Source organism: Panicum virgatum, chromosome 6K (genome assembly GCF_016808335.1).
Source record: "Panicum virgatum strain AP13 chromosome 6K, P.virgatum_v5, whole genome shotgun sequence".
NCBI lineage: Eukaryota > Viridiplantae > Streptophyta > Magnoliopsida > Poales > Poaceae > Panicum > Panicum virgatum.
In genome coordinates, this window is record NC_053141.1 from 35,248,938 (window position 1) to 35,261,307 (window position 12,370).

The 12,370-nt window shown below is 45.7% G+C and overlaps 1 protein-coding gene and 1 non-coding gene across 2 annotated transcripts in view; both read right to left on the minus strand.

Moving 5' to 3' along the window:
* Positions 1 to 444: 444 nt before the first annotated feature.
* LOC120713428 overlaps positions 445 to 12,370 on the minus strand; it is a 35,930-nt gene continuing 24,004 nt past the window's right edge. The window contains exons 4-7 of the mRNA XM_039999393.1: positions 4,313 to 4,472; positions 3,920 to 4,039; positions 849 to 953; positions 445 to 575 (exon numbers count right to left, since the gene is read on the minus strand). Coding sequence (XP_039855327.1) covers positions 445 to 575; positions 849 to 953; positions 3,920 to 4,039; positions 4,313 to 4,472 — 516 coding nt within the window. The remainder of the gene's footprint in view (positions 576 to 848; positions 954 to 3,919; positions 4,040 to 4,312; positions 4,473 to 12,370) is intronic.
* On the minus strand, positions 6,923 to 7,029 carry LOC120639403. Its single transcript, XR_005661406.1, has one exon. It is a non-coding gene; the product is annotated as a small nucleolar RNA R71 (small nucleolar RNA).

The window sequence follows — 12,370 nt, forward strand, 5'->3', positions numbered from 1 at the left end:
GATCCCGGTAGTCTATACATACTCTCATTTTGTCGTTCTTCTTGTAGACATGTACTATAGCAGAAATTCAATTTGCATACCTACACGGCCTTATGAAATTGGCGTCCAGTAATTTCTCAATCTCCTCTTTCACATCAGCAAGCACTTTAGCATTAAGTATTTTCTGAGGAGGCTGTTTATGAGGCCGGTACCCAGGCTTAATCGGCAAATGATGCTCAACAATAGAACGATCAAGACCAGGCATGTCCAAATAATCCCAAGCAGAACAATCTTTAAATTCTTTTAGGAGGTTTATCAATTCTAATTTAAACTCTGGGTCTAGGTTAGCACTAACATACGTCGGCCTTGGTTTATCTCCTAAACCAATGTTCACTTCTTCTAAAGCAACGGCCGACGTAAAACCTTGTCCTAACTTACCCTTGTTTCCATCTATGGGGTTCCCCATTAAAAATTACTCTCAAAGCTGACTGCTCGGATCGGCTGTTGACCATCATCATTGATCTTGATGTAGTCTTCTACCGACTCTTTCCCAAAGAAGCACTCCACTTGATCGAAGTCCCAATATGTAGGATCAGCTGCAGCAACATTGACAGAATCATCGACAGGGACCACTTCTGCATGATCTCCATTCCATTGTATTAGCACTTGATGCATTGTGGATGGCACACAACAGTTGGCATGAATCCAATCTCTTCCGAGCAGAAGACTATAAGAGCCTTTGCCATCAATCACAAAGAAGGTCATTAGCAGAGTCTTTGTACCAATTGTAAGTTCACAATGTATTGGCCCCCGAGTATGAAAAACATTGCCCCCAAAGTCCCTAAGCATCATATCAGTTTTAAGCAAACCTTCAGGACCTTTGCTGAGATTTCTGAATGTGGTATAGGGCATAACATTGACTGCAGCACCACCATCCACCAACATCTTTGTCATGGGCTTCCCATCAACATAACCTTTGAGATACAAAGCTTTGAGGTGTCTATGATGCTCAGTCTTGTCAAACACAGCCTATTGGGTCAATAAGAACTCCGCTGCTAACTCCCCAAACTCTGTCTCATCAAAGTCAGAATAGATTTCAGCCCCTTGATCACCAGGAGCCACGAATTCCAATGGCAAGAACAGAACCATGTCAACCTCAACTGACTTGCCCTTCTTATCGGCATTCTTTTCCTTCCAGACTTGATGCTTCCTAGCCTGCTGTGCTTGCTTCTTCTCTTTGTTCCTCAAACGTTGGACACGCCTCTTCTGGCTTGGACACTATTGACGGTCGTTAAGTGCGAAATATGACCGTCAACTATGCTCATAAAAGAAGGAAAACTATACCTCTTACTTGCATATTTGTATCACTAACCTAGCTCCACAGTTGTTTTCAAAGATTTATGTTTTCAGGAGCACAAGTCTGGAATAAGAAGAAAACATGACGAATATGCAGACAAAGAAGTAGAAGATCGCGTCTTGCGTAACACATGCAAAAGAGGCCCACTTGACAGACCAAACCGACCAACGAAGCCCCGGCACCGACGTACCAACATCAGGGCCCACCAAGCAGTGTACCAGAGAAGGACGGTGGCCAGAGGCGGCAAGGTGGGGCTGGCCGAACCAGGGCTTCGGCCAAACCCCCCTGAAGGCCGTCAGGTGCACTTTGGCGGGAAGATCACTCTGATCCTCCAGAAGGTGGTTGTGAACGTTTCCATGTTTATCTTGGCGGGAACCGACCTCAAGGGGCTATAAAAGGGGCCTCCTTCCACACACTCAACACACACCACTTGGAGGCCTCTCTCTCACACTCTCTTGTGACTTGTACTCCTCAGGGTTGTGGAGCTAGGCTAGTACTTCATCTCTTAGCGAATCCAGTCGTCCTCAGGGTTGGCGAGCAATCCTCGGCCTCTGGTATGGCTTTGTATTCCAACTTTTGTTATGCTGTTCATTCTGAGTTTGTTCTTGGTTATCTTGCTAAGTTTGTAGCTTGCTTAGCCTTGATCAGTGCTTTATCAAGTTATACTAGTTGCTTGCTTAGACCAGATGATCTGGGTAAGGATATCGGTTTGTTGTGCTTTTGGGCTTGCCTTAGCATCTTACCTGTCCATCCGAAGGGTGGGGGACCCAGGGGTGGTAGGGTAGTGACCTCATATGCGGGCATGGTGATATTTCATTCCTCTGAGGTGGCTTACAAAAGTGGAGTAAGGCTGAAATAATTCAGCACCGCTCCTTTAGCTTGGTTTTCACCAAAGCTCTCACCTCACATTCTCCCTATTCTAAGATGGACTACATCTTGTTTGAGGCTCTTCTCCTCTCCAAATGGTGTGTTGAGAGTGGGGGTGTGGGCTGCCTTTTATAGGCCTCCAAGGTGGGTGGATTAGCTTGTAAGCAAAGCTACGGTAGCTTAGCTTGAAAGCCAAGCTGTCCACTCTTGCGGAGGTTGTGTATCTTCCACTAGAAGGCTGCACAAGTGGCGCGAAAAGGTGAGGCCGGCCGGCCGGCCTGGGGATGTCGTCCGTTGTCCACCGCCTTTTTACTGAACGCTCCTGATTGTCTGATGAAGTCGGTTTTAGTTGCGTTGGTCCGAAGCAAGGCAGTTGGGGGCCGGGCGGCCTGGCCTAGGCCGGCCGGCCTGGGCTTGTCCCTTCTCGGCCCTCCGATCCACCGACGTGTTGATCAATGGTTGCATATTCTTCTCATGGACGGTTTCGGGCTTGGGTTGAGTTGGAGTACTGCATGTGGACCCAACTTCTCATGGCTCAAGCCTTTCGGTCTTGGTTTGTGCATTTTGTACAGAACCACATTGGATTGGCTTGCATTTGCACTCATGAGCATTCTGACCAAAGTTGAGCATCAAACCCATGGGGTATAGGCCGGCCGGCCTGGCCTAGGCTGGCCGGCCTGGGATTCCTCCCATTTTGGCCAAATTTCGTACATGTTGTTCCTGCATTTAAATACTCACCAAAACTTGTGGAACTCATTAATATAAATCAGATTTAGTTTGTGTTGGCTCTCAAATCATGAATTCTGGAGAAATGTTGGCGGTAAAAATCATAGAAATCGACCGCCAACAACACCCCAAAGGCACATTTTTTAGGATTCATCTTCAAACTGTTTTCTTTGGTGCACTTTAAAGTCTCATGCAAGTCGGCTAGATGCTCCTTATTCCCCTTAGATTTGACCACTACATCATCAATATATATCTCCACAATTCTGCCGATCAACTTATGAAAGATATAATTCATAGCTCTCTGATAAGTCGCACTGGCATTTTTCAGACCAAAAGTCATGACAACCCACTCATATAAACCAACTGCACCAGGACACCTGAACGCTGTTTTGATAACATCTTCAACCACCATGAATATCTGATTATATCCGGCGTTTCCATCCATGAAGCTAATTATTTTGTATCCTGTTGTAGTGTCAACTAACAAATCAACAACCGGCATCAGATAACCATCCATTGGTGTAGCCCCCATATAGATCCCGGTAGTCTATACATACTCTCATTTTGTCGTTCTTCTTGTAGACATGTACTATAGCAGAAATTCAATTTGCATACCTACACGGCCTTATGAAATTGGCCTCCAGTAATTTCTCAATCTCCTCTTTCACATCAGCAAGCACTTTAGCATTAAGTATTTTCTGAGGAGGCTGTTTATGAGGCTGGTACCCAGGCTTAATCGGCAAATGATGCTCAACAATAGAACGATCAAGACCAGGCATTTCCAAATAATCCCAAGCAGAACAATCTTTAAATTCTTTTAGGAGGTTTATCAATTCTAATTTAAACTCTGGGTCTAGGTTAGCACTAACATACGTCGGCCTTGGTTTATCTCCTGAACCAATGTTCACTTCTTCTAAAGCAACGGCCGACGTAAAACCTTGTCCTAACTTACCCTTGTTTCCATCTATGGGGTTCCCCATTAAAAATTACTCTCAAAGCTGACTGCTCGGATCGGCTGTTGACCATCATCATTGATGTTGATGTAGTCTTCTACCGACTCTTTCCCAAAGAAGCACTCCACTTGATCGAAGTCCCAATATGTAGGATCAGCTGCAGCAATATTGACAGAATCATCGACAGGGACCACTTCTGCATGATCTCCATTCCATTGTATTAGCACTTGATGCATTGTGGATGGCACACAACAGTTGGCATGAATCCAATCTCTTCCGAGCAGAAGACTATAAGAGCCTTTGCCATCAATCACAAAGAAGGTCATTAGCAGAGTCTTTGTACCAATTGTAAGTTCACAATGTATTGGCCCCCGAGTATGAAAAACATTGCCCCCAAAGTCCCTAAGCATCATATCAGTTTTAAGCAAACCTTCAGGACCTTTGCTGAGATTTCTGAATGTGGTATAGGGCATAACATTGACTGCAGCACCACCATCCACCAACATCTTTGTCATGGGCTTCCCATCAACATAACCTTTGAGATACAAAGCTTTGAGGTGTCTATGATGCTCAGTCTTGTCAAACACAGCCTATTGGGTCAATAAGAACTCCGCTGCTAAATCCCCAAACTCTGTCTCATCAAAGTCAGAATAGATTTCAGCCCCTTGATCACCAGGAGCCACGAATTCCAATGGCAAGAACAGAACCATGTCAACCTCAGCTGACTTGCCCTTCTTATCGGCATTCTTTTCCTTCCAGACTTGATGCTTCCTAGCCTGCTGTGCTTGCTTCTTCTCTTTGTTCCTCAAACGTTGGACACGCCTCTTTTGGCTTGGACACTATTGACGGTCGTTAAGTGCGAAATATGACCGTCAACTATGCTCATAAAAGAAGGAAAACTATACCTCTTAGTTGCATATTTGTATCACTAACCTAGCTCCACAGTTGTTTTCGAAGATTTATGTTTTCAGGAGCACAAGTCTGGAATAAGAAGAAAACATGACGAATACGCAGACAAAGAAGTAGAAGATCGCGTCTTGCGTAACACATGCAAAAGAGGCCCACTTGACAGACCAAACCGACCAACGAAGCCCCGGCACCGACGTACCAACATCAGGGCCCACCAAGCAGTGTACCAGAGAAGGACGGTGGCCAGAGGCGGCAAGGTGGGGCTGGCCGAACCAGGGCTTCGGCCAAACCCCCCTGAAGGCCGTCAGGTGCACTTTGGCGGGAAGATCACTCTGATCCTCCAGAAGGTGGTTGTGAACGTTTCCATGTTTATCTTGGCGGGAACCGACCTCAAGGGGCTATAAAAGGGGCCTCCTTCCACACACTCAACACACACCACTTGGAGGCCTCTCTCTCACACTCTCTTGTGACTTGTACTCCTCAGGGTTGTGGAGCTAGGCTAGTACTTCATCTCTTAGCGAATCCAGTCGTCCTCAGGGTTGGCGAGCAATCCTCGGCCTCTGGTATGGCTTTGTATTCCAACTTTTGTTATGCTGTTCATTCTGAGTTTGTTCTTGGTTATCTTGCTAAGTTTGTAGCTTGCTTAGCCTTGATCAGTGCTTTATCAAGTTATACTAGTTGCTTGCTTAGACCAGATGATCTGGGTAAGGATATCGGTTTGTTGTGCTTTTGGGCTTGCCTTAGCATCTTACCTGTCCATCCGAAGGGTGGGGGACCCAGGGGTGGTAGGGTAGTGACCTCATATGCGGGCATGGTGCCCGGGTATGCGGGATCCTTCGGATATGATGGTGCTCCACGGTGTGACTGGGGTAGACCGCAGGTGGTGACAGCCCCGTCAGTCTGCCGGGAAGCTGCTTCTTGGTTAGCGTACTCCCCGACGTTCGGTTATCGTGTAGGAGTTCATGTAAAGATGAAACGTGACTGGATGTTCTCCAGTGCGGGTCATTCTCCCCGATGTCCCTAATTTTCCGGCACCTGCAGCTCTAAGCATGTGACTAACATAACTTATCTGCTAACATGAATAGTATACTAGGATCTGTGCCTATGCTCCCACTAACCTTAGGTGTGCTTGTTTATTCTTTATTCATGAGAGTTGGCTGTTCTATGTGTGTCACATTACCCCTGATTATCCTTTATTTATCACTTACCCCTGCATAATCAGTAGTCTGCACCTTATTTCATAAGTGTCATGGTTATGGAACTAGTAAATATCTTTACACAACCTCGCCATCCCTTGGGAAAATATAAATAACGATACCCTGAATACTTTCGGGTGAAATGCTATAACGGTATATCCGTGCGCTTGCGGATCTTTCTATAAACGTTAAGACATACCAACACGGCATTTCTGGCGTCGTTACTAGGGACACCCCCGTTCCTAGTGATTGCGCTAAGAAATGTCAACAAGTATTTCTGGCACCATTGCCGGGGATGGCACTTGGTGTAAAGATTTTACTAAGCACATAAACATGGCAATATGAGTAAGAGGTAGCTACTGCTTATACATGATAATGTGTTTATCTTTTTGTTTTCTCCTGATTGGATGAAAATAGGGTAGTGTATGTCTGGTTTCTCCTTGCCAACAAACTTCGTTGAAAATCCCGAGAAGCTCGTGAGAAGGGTCCGACCTCGTGTTGTCCCTCCTCTGCTCTCGTAGTCGACAAGCGAGCCAGCTTCCCAAGCACCATCAACAATCACCGAACCCATGGCTGAGAAGACTCTCCACGACTTCTCCGTCCCCTCAGCTGCCAATGTGGCAACTGGACCCAACGTTGATGCTGGGGACGTGAATTTTGAGTTGAAGTCCAGCCTCATTAACATGGTGAAGGCTAGCCCATTCTATGGCAAGCCAAATGAGGACGCCAACACCCATCTCCAGAACTTTCTGGAGCTTTGCAAGACCGTAACCATACGGGGCGTTACAGCTGACGCTATCAGGCTCCACTTGTTTCCTTTCTCCCTCCTGGGGAAGGCCAAATAGTGGTTTTATCAGAACAAAGAAGACGTCAGCACATGGGACAAGTGTTCCACGACATTCCTCGCCAAATTCTTCCTATTGGGCAAAACAAATGTCCTACATAGAAGAATTACAAGTTTCCAATAGACAGAGATGAAATCCATCCCAGAAGCTTGGGAGAGACTCCAAGAATACATACTTGCCTGTCCTCATCATGGGATGGACGAGTGGCTCGTGCTCCAAAGCTTCTACAATGGGCTAATGACAACATCCAGAGCCCACCTTGATGCCGCTGCTGGAGGAGCCTATCTGGACCTAACAATCGCCAAGGCTATGGCCTTGATTGAAAAGATGGTCTCCAACTATGGCTGGAACGAGGAGCGTTCCCAGCCCAGAACAAAGGGCGGAATGCATACTGTCAAGGAGACGGACATGCTCGCCGCCAAACTGGACCTCCTGCTAAAGAAACTTGATGAATGGAACCGGCAACAAATGCCTATTCCCGTCCATGCCATGAACTCGTACTTAACATGCGAGGTTTGTGGTGACGGTGGACACTCAGGGAATGACTGCCCCGAGACCCGTGAAGATGCAGCCTACATCAACAACAACACCGGGTTCCGTCCACAAGGAGGCCAGGGGTGGGGTCAAGCACGCCCACCATTCCAAGGAGGTAACAATTTCAACTCAAATTTCAATTTGAATTTCAATTCAAACCAACCCTCCTTGAGAGATCTAGTCTTTGGCCAAGCTAAAATAAACAAATCTTTGAATAAAAAGCTTGCTGCCAACGATAAAATTTTGGAAAGTATAAACGCTAAAGTTGAAACTCTTTCTTCTGCTCTTAAAAATCAATTAAGTTTCAACAAAATGATAGAAACACAACTGGCTCAAATACCTGCTGTTGTTCCTGTTTCCGAGTCCGAGAAGATTCTGGGGCAACCCGAATCTCTCGTTGAGACTGCAAATATGGTGTCTACCGGGTGGGGTAACCTTCCCCGGTAGACTTCTCGAACTAATCATGCAGGTAGGTACAATCCTCCGAAGAATGACACTTGGGATGGCCTGGTAGCAGCAATTCAAGAAGATCCAGGGGTCCTCATGATCAGCTTCTCAATTTTCGATCAATACTATGAGCATGCGCTCTGCGACTTGGGGGCCCGTGTCAACATTAAGCCCATGGTAATATACGAGAAATTCTTATACCCTGCTCTCTCCCCAACATATATGTGTGTGCAGCTTGCAGACTCTACATTCTGGTATCCCGAGGGGATAGCCAAGAACATCTTGGTCCGCGTACGAGACTCCTTCGTCCTTGCAGACTTTGTATTGATGGACATAGAAGGTGACCTCGGAATCGAGCTTATTCTTGGGTGACCATTCCTGTGGGCTGCCAGAGCAAGGATCGACGTAGGAAGAGGAGAAATCCGCTTCCGCATCAGAAAGAAGGACATATTCTTTAGATTCAAACAAAGGGAAGAGCAGCGCATCCTGAACCAACAAGATGACGAAGGGCAGGCACTTTGGGATGCACCAGTGTCCCAACCACCAAGACCTACAACCACACGATCCAAGAGAAGATGTGCAAAGAAGGTGTGGTGTAAGGTCGCAAGTTCGTCCTCATCCAATTCTCTAGGACGAGCCGAACAGTGGTAATCACAGCAGGAGAAAGGTCCCGCTCGTTAGACTCTAAACGACGAGCCCTTGCCGAAGGTAAATCGGTACGTATCCCATATTCACTCTCCACCATTTTGCTTTTCTCGACTTTTTCAATTTTTCCCACTACATATTTGAATTTTCAAAACACCCATGCATGCTAGAAACTTTTCTAGCACTTTTCTTTTTTTCACAAATATCCAAAATATTTTCGAGCATTAAAATCCTTTGAAAAATAAATTTGAACATCTTTTCGAAGCAAAGTTTGGCCGGCACCAAAGTTTAAAAAGTTTATGACCGTTAGAAGGGCAGTGGGCCCTGGCTGTCAGCAAGGGGGCCCACCTAGGGTTCGGCCGAACCCTAGGGTCAGCCGGCCCCCTGCAACGGCTAGTGGGCCCACCCTTCTCCAACGGTCACTAGCCGTTGAGGCTTGTCTCCTCCAATGGTGCCCGGCCATTCTCCCTTTAAATAGAGGCCGAGGGGTGAGTTTTGAGCTCTCACACTCAACTCTCATTCACTCACTCCCTCTCAAAACTCTCTCAAACTTTGCTCTCGGGTTTTCATTGGATTTTTGCCCAAGTTTTGATTTCAAGAGGCCTCTCTCTCTCATTTATTTTCTGCAAGAAAGAAGGAGCAACTCCCGGGTAAGAACGTTCATTTCGGTTTCACTAACGTAACCCATTTCGAGTTGCTCGTGTTTTATTCCATCATGAAAGGCTTAGGGCGGAAGGTCTCCGGCACATTCAAGAAGATGATGGGCGGAAGTTCGTCCTGTTCTTGGGGTGGCTCAAGCTCATACACACCCGAACCTACACCTACACCAAGCACGATGGACTATGAGGAAGAAGAACAATATGAAGAGATGCAAGCCAAACCGCATGCCGAGGTCATAGAGATTGATGTGGAAGATGCCCTGTACCTCGACTTGCGAGATGATCGTGAACGACAAGGCTACGCCATCCTCAAGAACCGAAGCTTCGTCCACACCCAAGCATTCGATCCGGACCTCCTCATCAAAACAGGTATGTACGAAGACTTCTCTAACGTTTGGCATGCAATTGGTTGGGATAATTTCGTTCCCATTGAGGAGTATGGTTTTCGACTCCTCACCATCCAATTTCTTTGCACTCTTTGGGAGGTGGAAAACGGGGTTTATTTTTGACTTTTTGGGAAAGAGTTTTTGCTTTATTGGAAAACTTTTGCCGGCCACCTCGATTTCAACAAACGTTGGCCGATTTCTCTCGATCAAGCTTGCCGCGGTTTTAATCATCATGAATTTTGGGGCCAAATTTCGGGTCAAGTTGTCCATGGCAAGTTTGCACCTCGGTGTAGCGACATTCATAATCCAACTCTTCAGTTGATGCACAAGTGGTTAACCATCACTCTCTTTCCAAGAGATGATGTCCGACCCGTGCGCAACGATGAGTTGCTCATTCTTTATGCCATGGTCAACAAGATCAAAATCTCCCCCGCGCAAGCTTTCATTAAGCAATGGCTTTCGAATTTCAAGATGACGGGTCCTATTGAGTGCGCTTCTTTGATTACTCGTATTGCTACATGTATTGGTGCCTTAGAGGGGAATTCTATTCCTTGTTGAGATGATGAATAGTTGCTCTGTTAATTTCCTTCATATGCTTAGTTACAACTTTATGCTCTACCTAGTTTTGGGTTTGTTGGCTTAAAATGTTCAAACCTTAAACTTGAAACTTGTGGGTAGCAAAAAGCATGATCCAAATCTAAGTTGTTGTGAGCTATGATATGGTTAAATAGAGTTGCTATGATATTCTCTTATGTGATGCTTGATATCCAGAGTACTTAATATTTGAAAAAACAAAAATATAATAAAGTTCCTCGATGATATGAAATTCCTATCCACAGCCATATGTTGTTTTCATTGCAAAACCTTCCACATATGCAACTTGCTATCTCATTGAGCTTTGTCAAATTGTTGTGACCCTTAGTGAGATTCATTTCATACTCCCATGACCAAGACCACATACACGTTTCCACCACATGCTATGCTTCTACACTAGAAGTAAGCAAACATCAATCCACAAAATAAAACTCCAAGTCCATGTATGACACCTCTCTCTCTCAAAAATATATCAAGGATATGGGGCTATGCAAAAAGAAAATAAAAATATGCATACCCAAAGAAGGTATGACACATGCTCCGGCATGTCAAAAAAATAAAATAAAAGATGTATACCCAAAGAAGGTATGTCACATGCTTAGGCATGTCAAAAAAGAGAGAGAGAGATAACCCCTTATCCAAAAAGAAAGAAAAAGGAGAGATGGTGCATACAAAGGAGTTCATACACCATCCACCAAAAATATCCACACACTTGCACATCTTGATCAAGGTTTATGACTTGTTTCTCCTTTAGATCCGGTCTTTGGCTTAGCAAAACATGAGAAGCAAGTATGCCTTTAAATCCTCCATACCTACAGCTCCATAAAAACAGCCATTAGAAATAGGTTGAGGAAGAAAGGCATAATAAAAAGCCTTGGTAAGGAATTATACACATGGAGCGATTCAAGAGATCATCTGAGGAACTTTATAAATTTCTTTTTGAAAAACTTTACAAAACCTCCAGATTGACGGTTGAACTAAAGAGAAAGAAATATGAGCACTCTATGATACTATTCTGACTCTCAACCACCAAGGATGAGGTGAAGCTATAAGCTCCACAGGAGTAAGGTAAGAGGTAAGAACAAAGGCCAACTTATTCAAAATCAAGGTAAGAAACATTTGGTTGTGCCTAAGTATGAGTTGGAAATTCAACATCGTAGCAACTCGTGATCAACAACGAGCGCCTTGTTTTGCTCGGGACGAGCAAAATAGCTTGAGGGTGTTGTTGACGGTCGTTAAGTGTGAAATATGACCGTCAACTATGCTCACAAAAGAAGGAAAACTATACCTCTTACTTGCATATTTGTATCACTAACCTAGCTCCACAGTTGTTTTCGAAGATTTATATTTTTAGGACCACAAGTCCGGAATAAGAAGAAAATGCAGAATACGCAGACAAAGTCGCAGAAGATCGCGTCCTGCGCAACACATGCAAAAGAGGCCCACTTGACAGACCAAACCGACCAACGAAGCCCCGGCACCGACGTACCAACATCAGGGCCCACCATGCAGTGTACCAGAGAAGGACGGTGGCCAGAGGCAGCAAGGTGGGGCTGGCCGAACCAGGGGTTCGGCCGAACCCCCCCTGATGGCCGTCCAAGTGCACTTTGGCAGGAAGATCACTCTGACTCTCCAGAAGGCGGTTGTGAACATTTCCATGTTTATCTTGGCGGGAACCGACCTCAAGGGGCTATAAAAGGGGCCTCCCTCCACACACTCAACACACACCACTTGAAGGCCTCTATCTCACACGCTCTTGTGACTTGTACTCCTTAGGGTAGTGGAGCTAGGCTAGTACTTCATCTCTTAGAGAATCCAGTCGTCCTCGGGGTCGGCGAGCAATCCTCGGCCTCTGGTATGGCTTTGTATTCCGACTTTTGTTATGCTGTTCATTCTGAGTTCGTTCTTGGTTATCTTGCTATGTTCGTAGCTTGCTTAGCCTTGATCAATGCTTTATCAAGTTATACTAGTTGCTTGCTTAGACCAGATGATCTGGTTAAGGATATCGGTTCGTTGTGCTTTCGGGCTTGCCTTAGCATCTTACCTGTCCATCCGAAGGGTGGGGGACCCGGGGGTGCTAGGGTAGTGACCTCATATGTGGGCATGGTGCCCGAGTATGCGGGATCCTTTGGATATGACAGTGCTCCACAGTGTGACTGGGGTAGACCACAGGTGGTGACAGCCCTGTCAGTGCGGGTCATTCTCCCCAATGTCCCTAATTTTCCGGCACCTGCAGCTCTAAGCATGTGGCTAACATAACTTATCTGCTAACA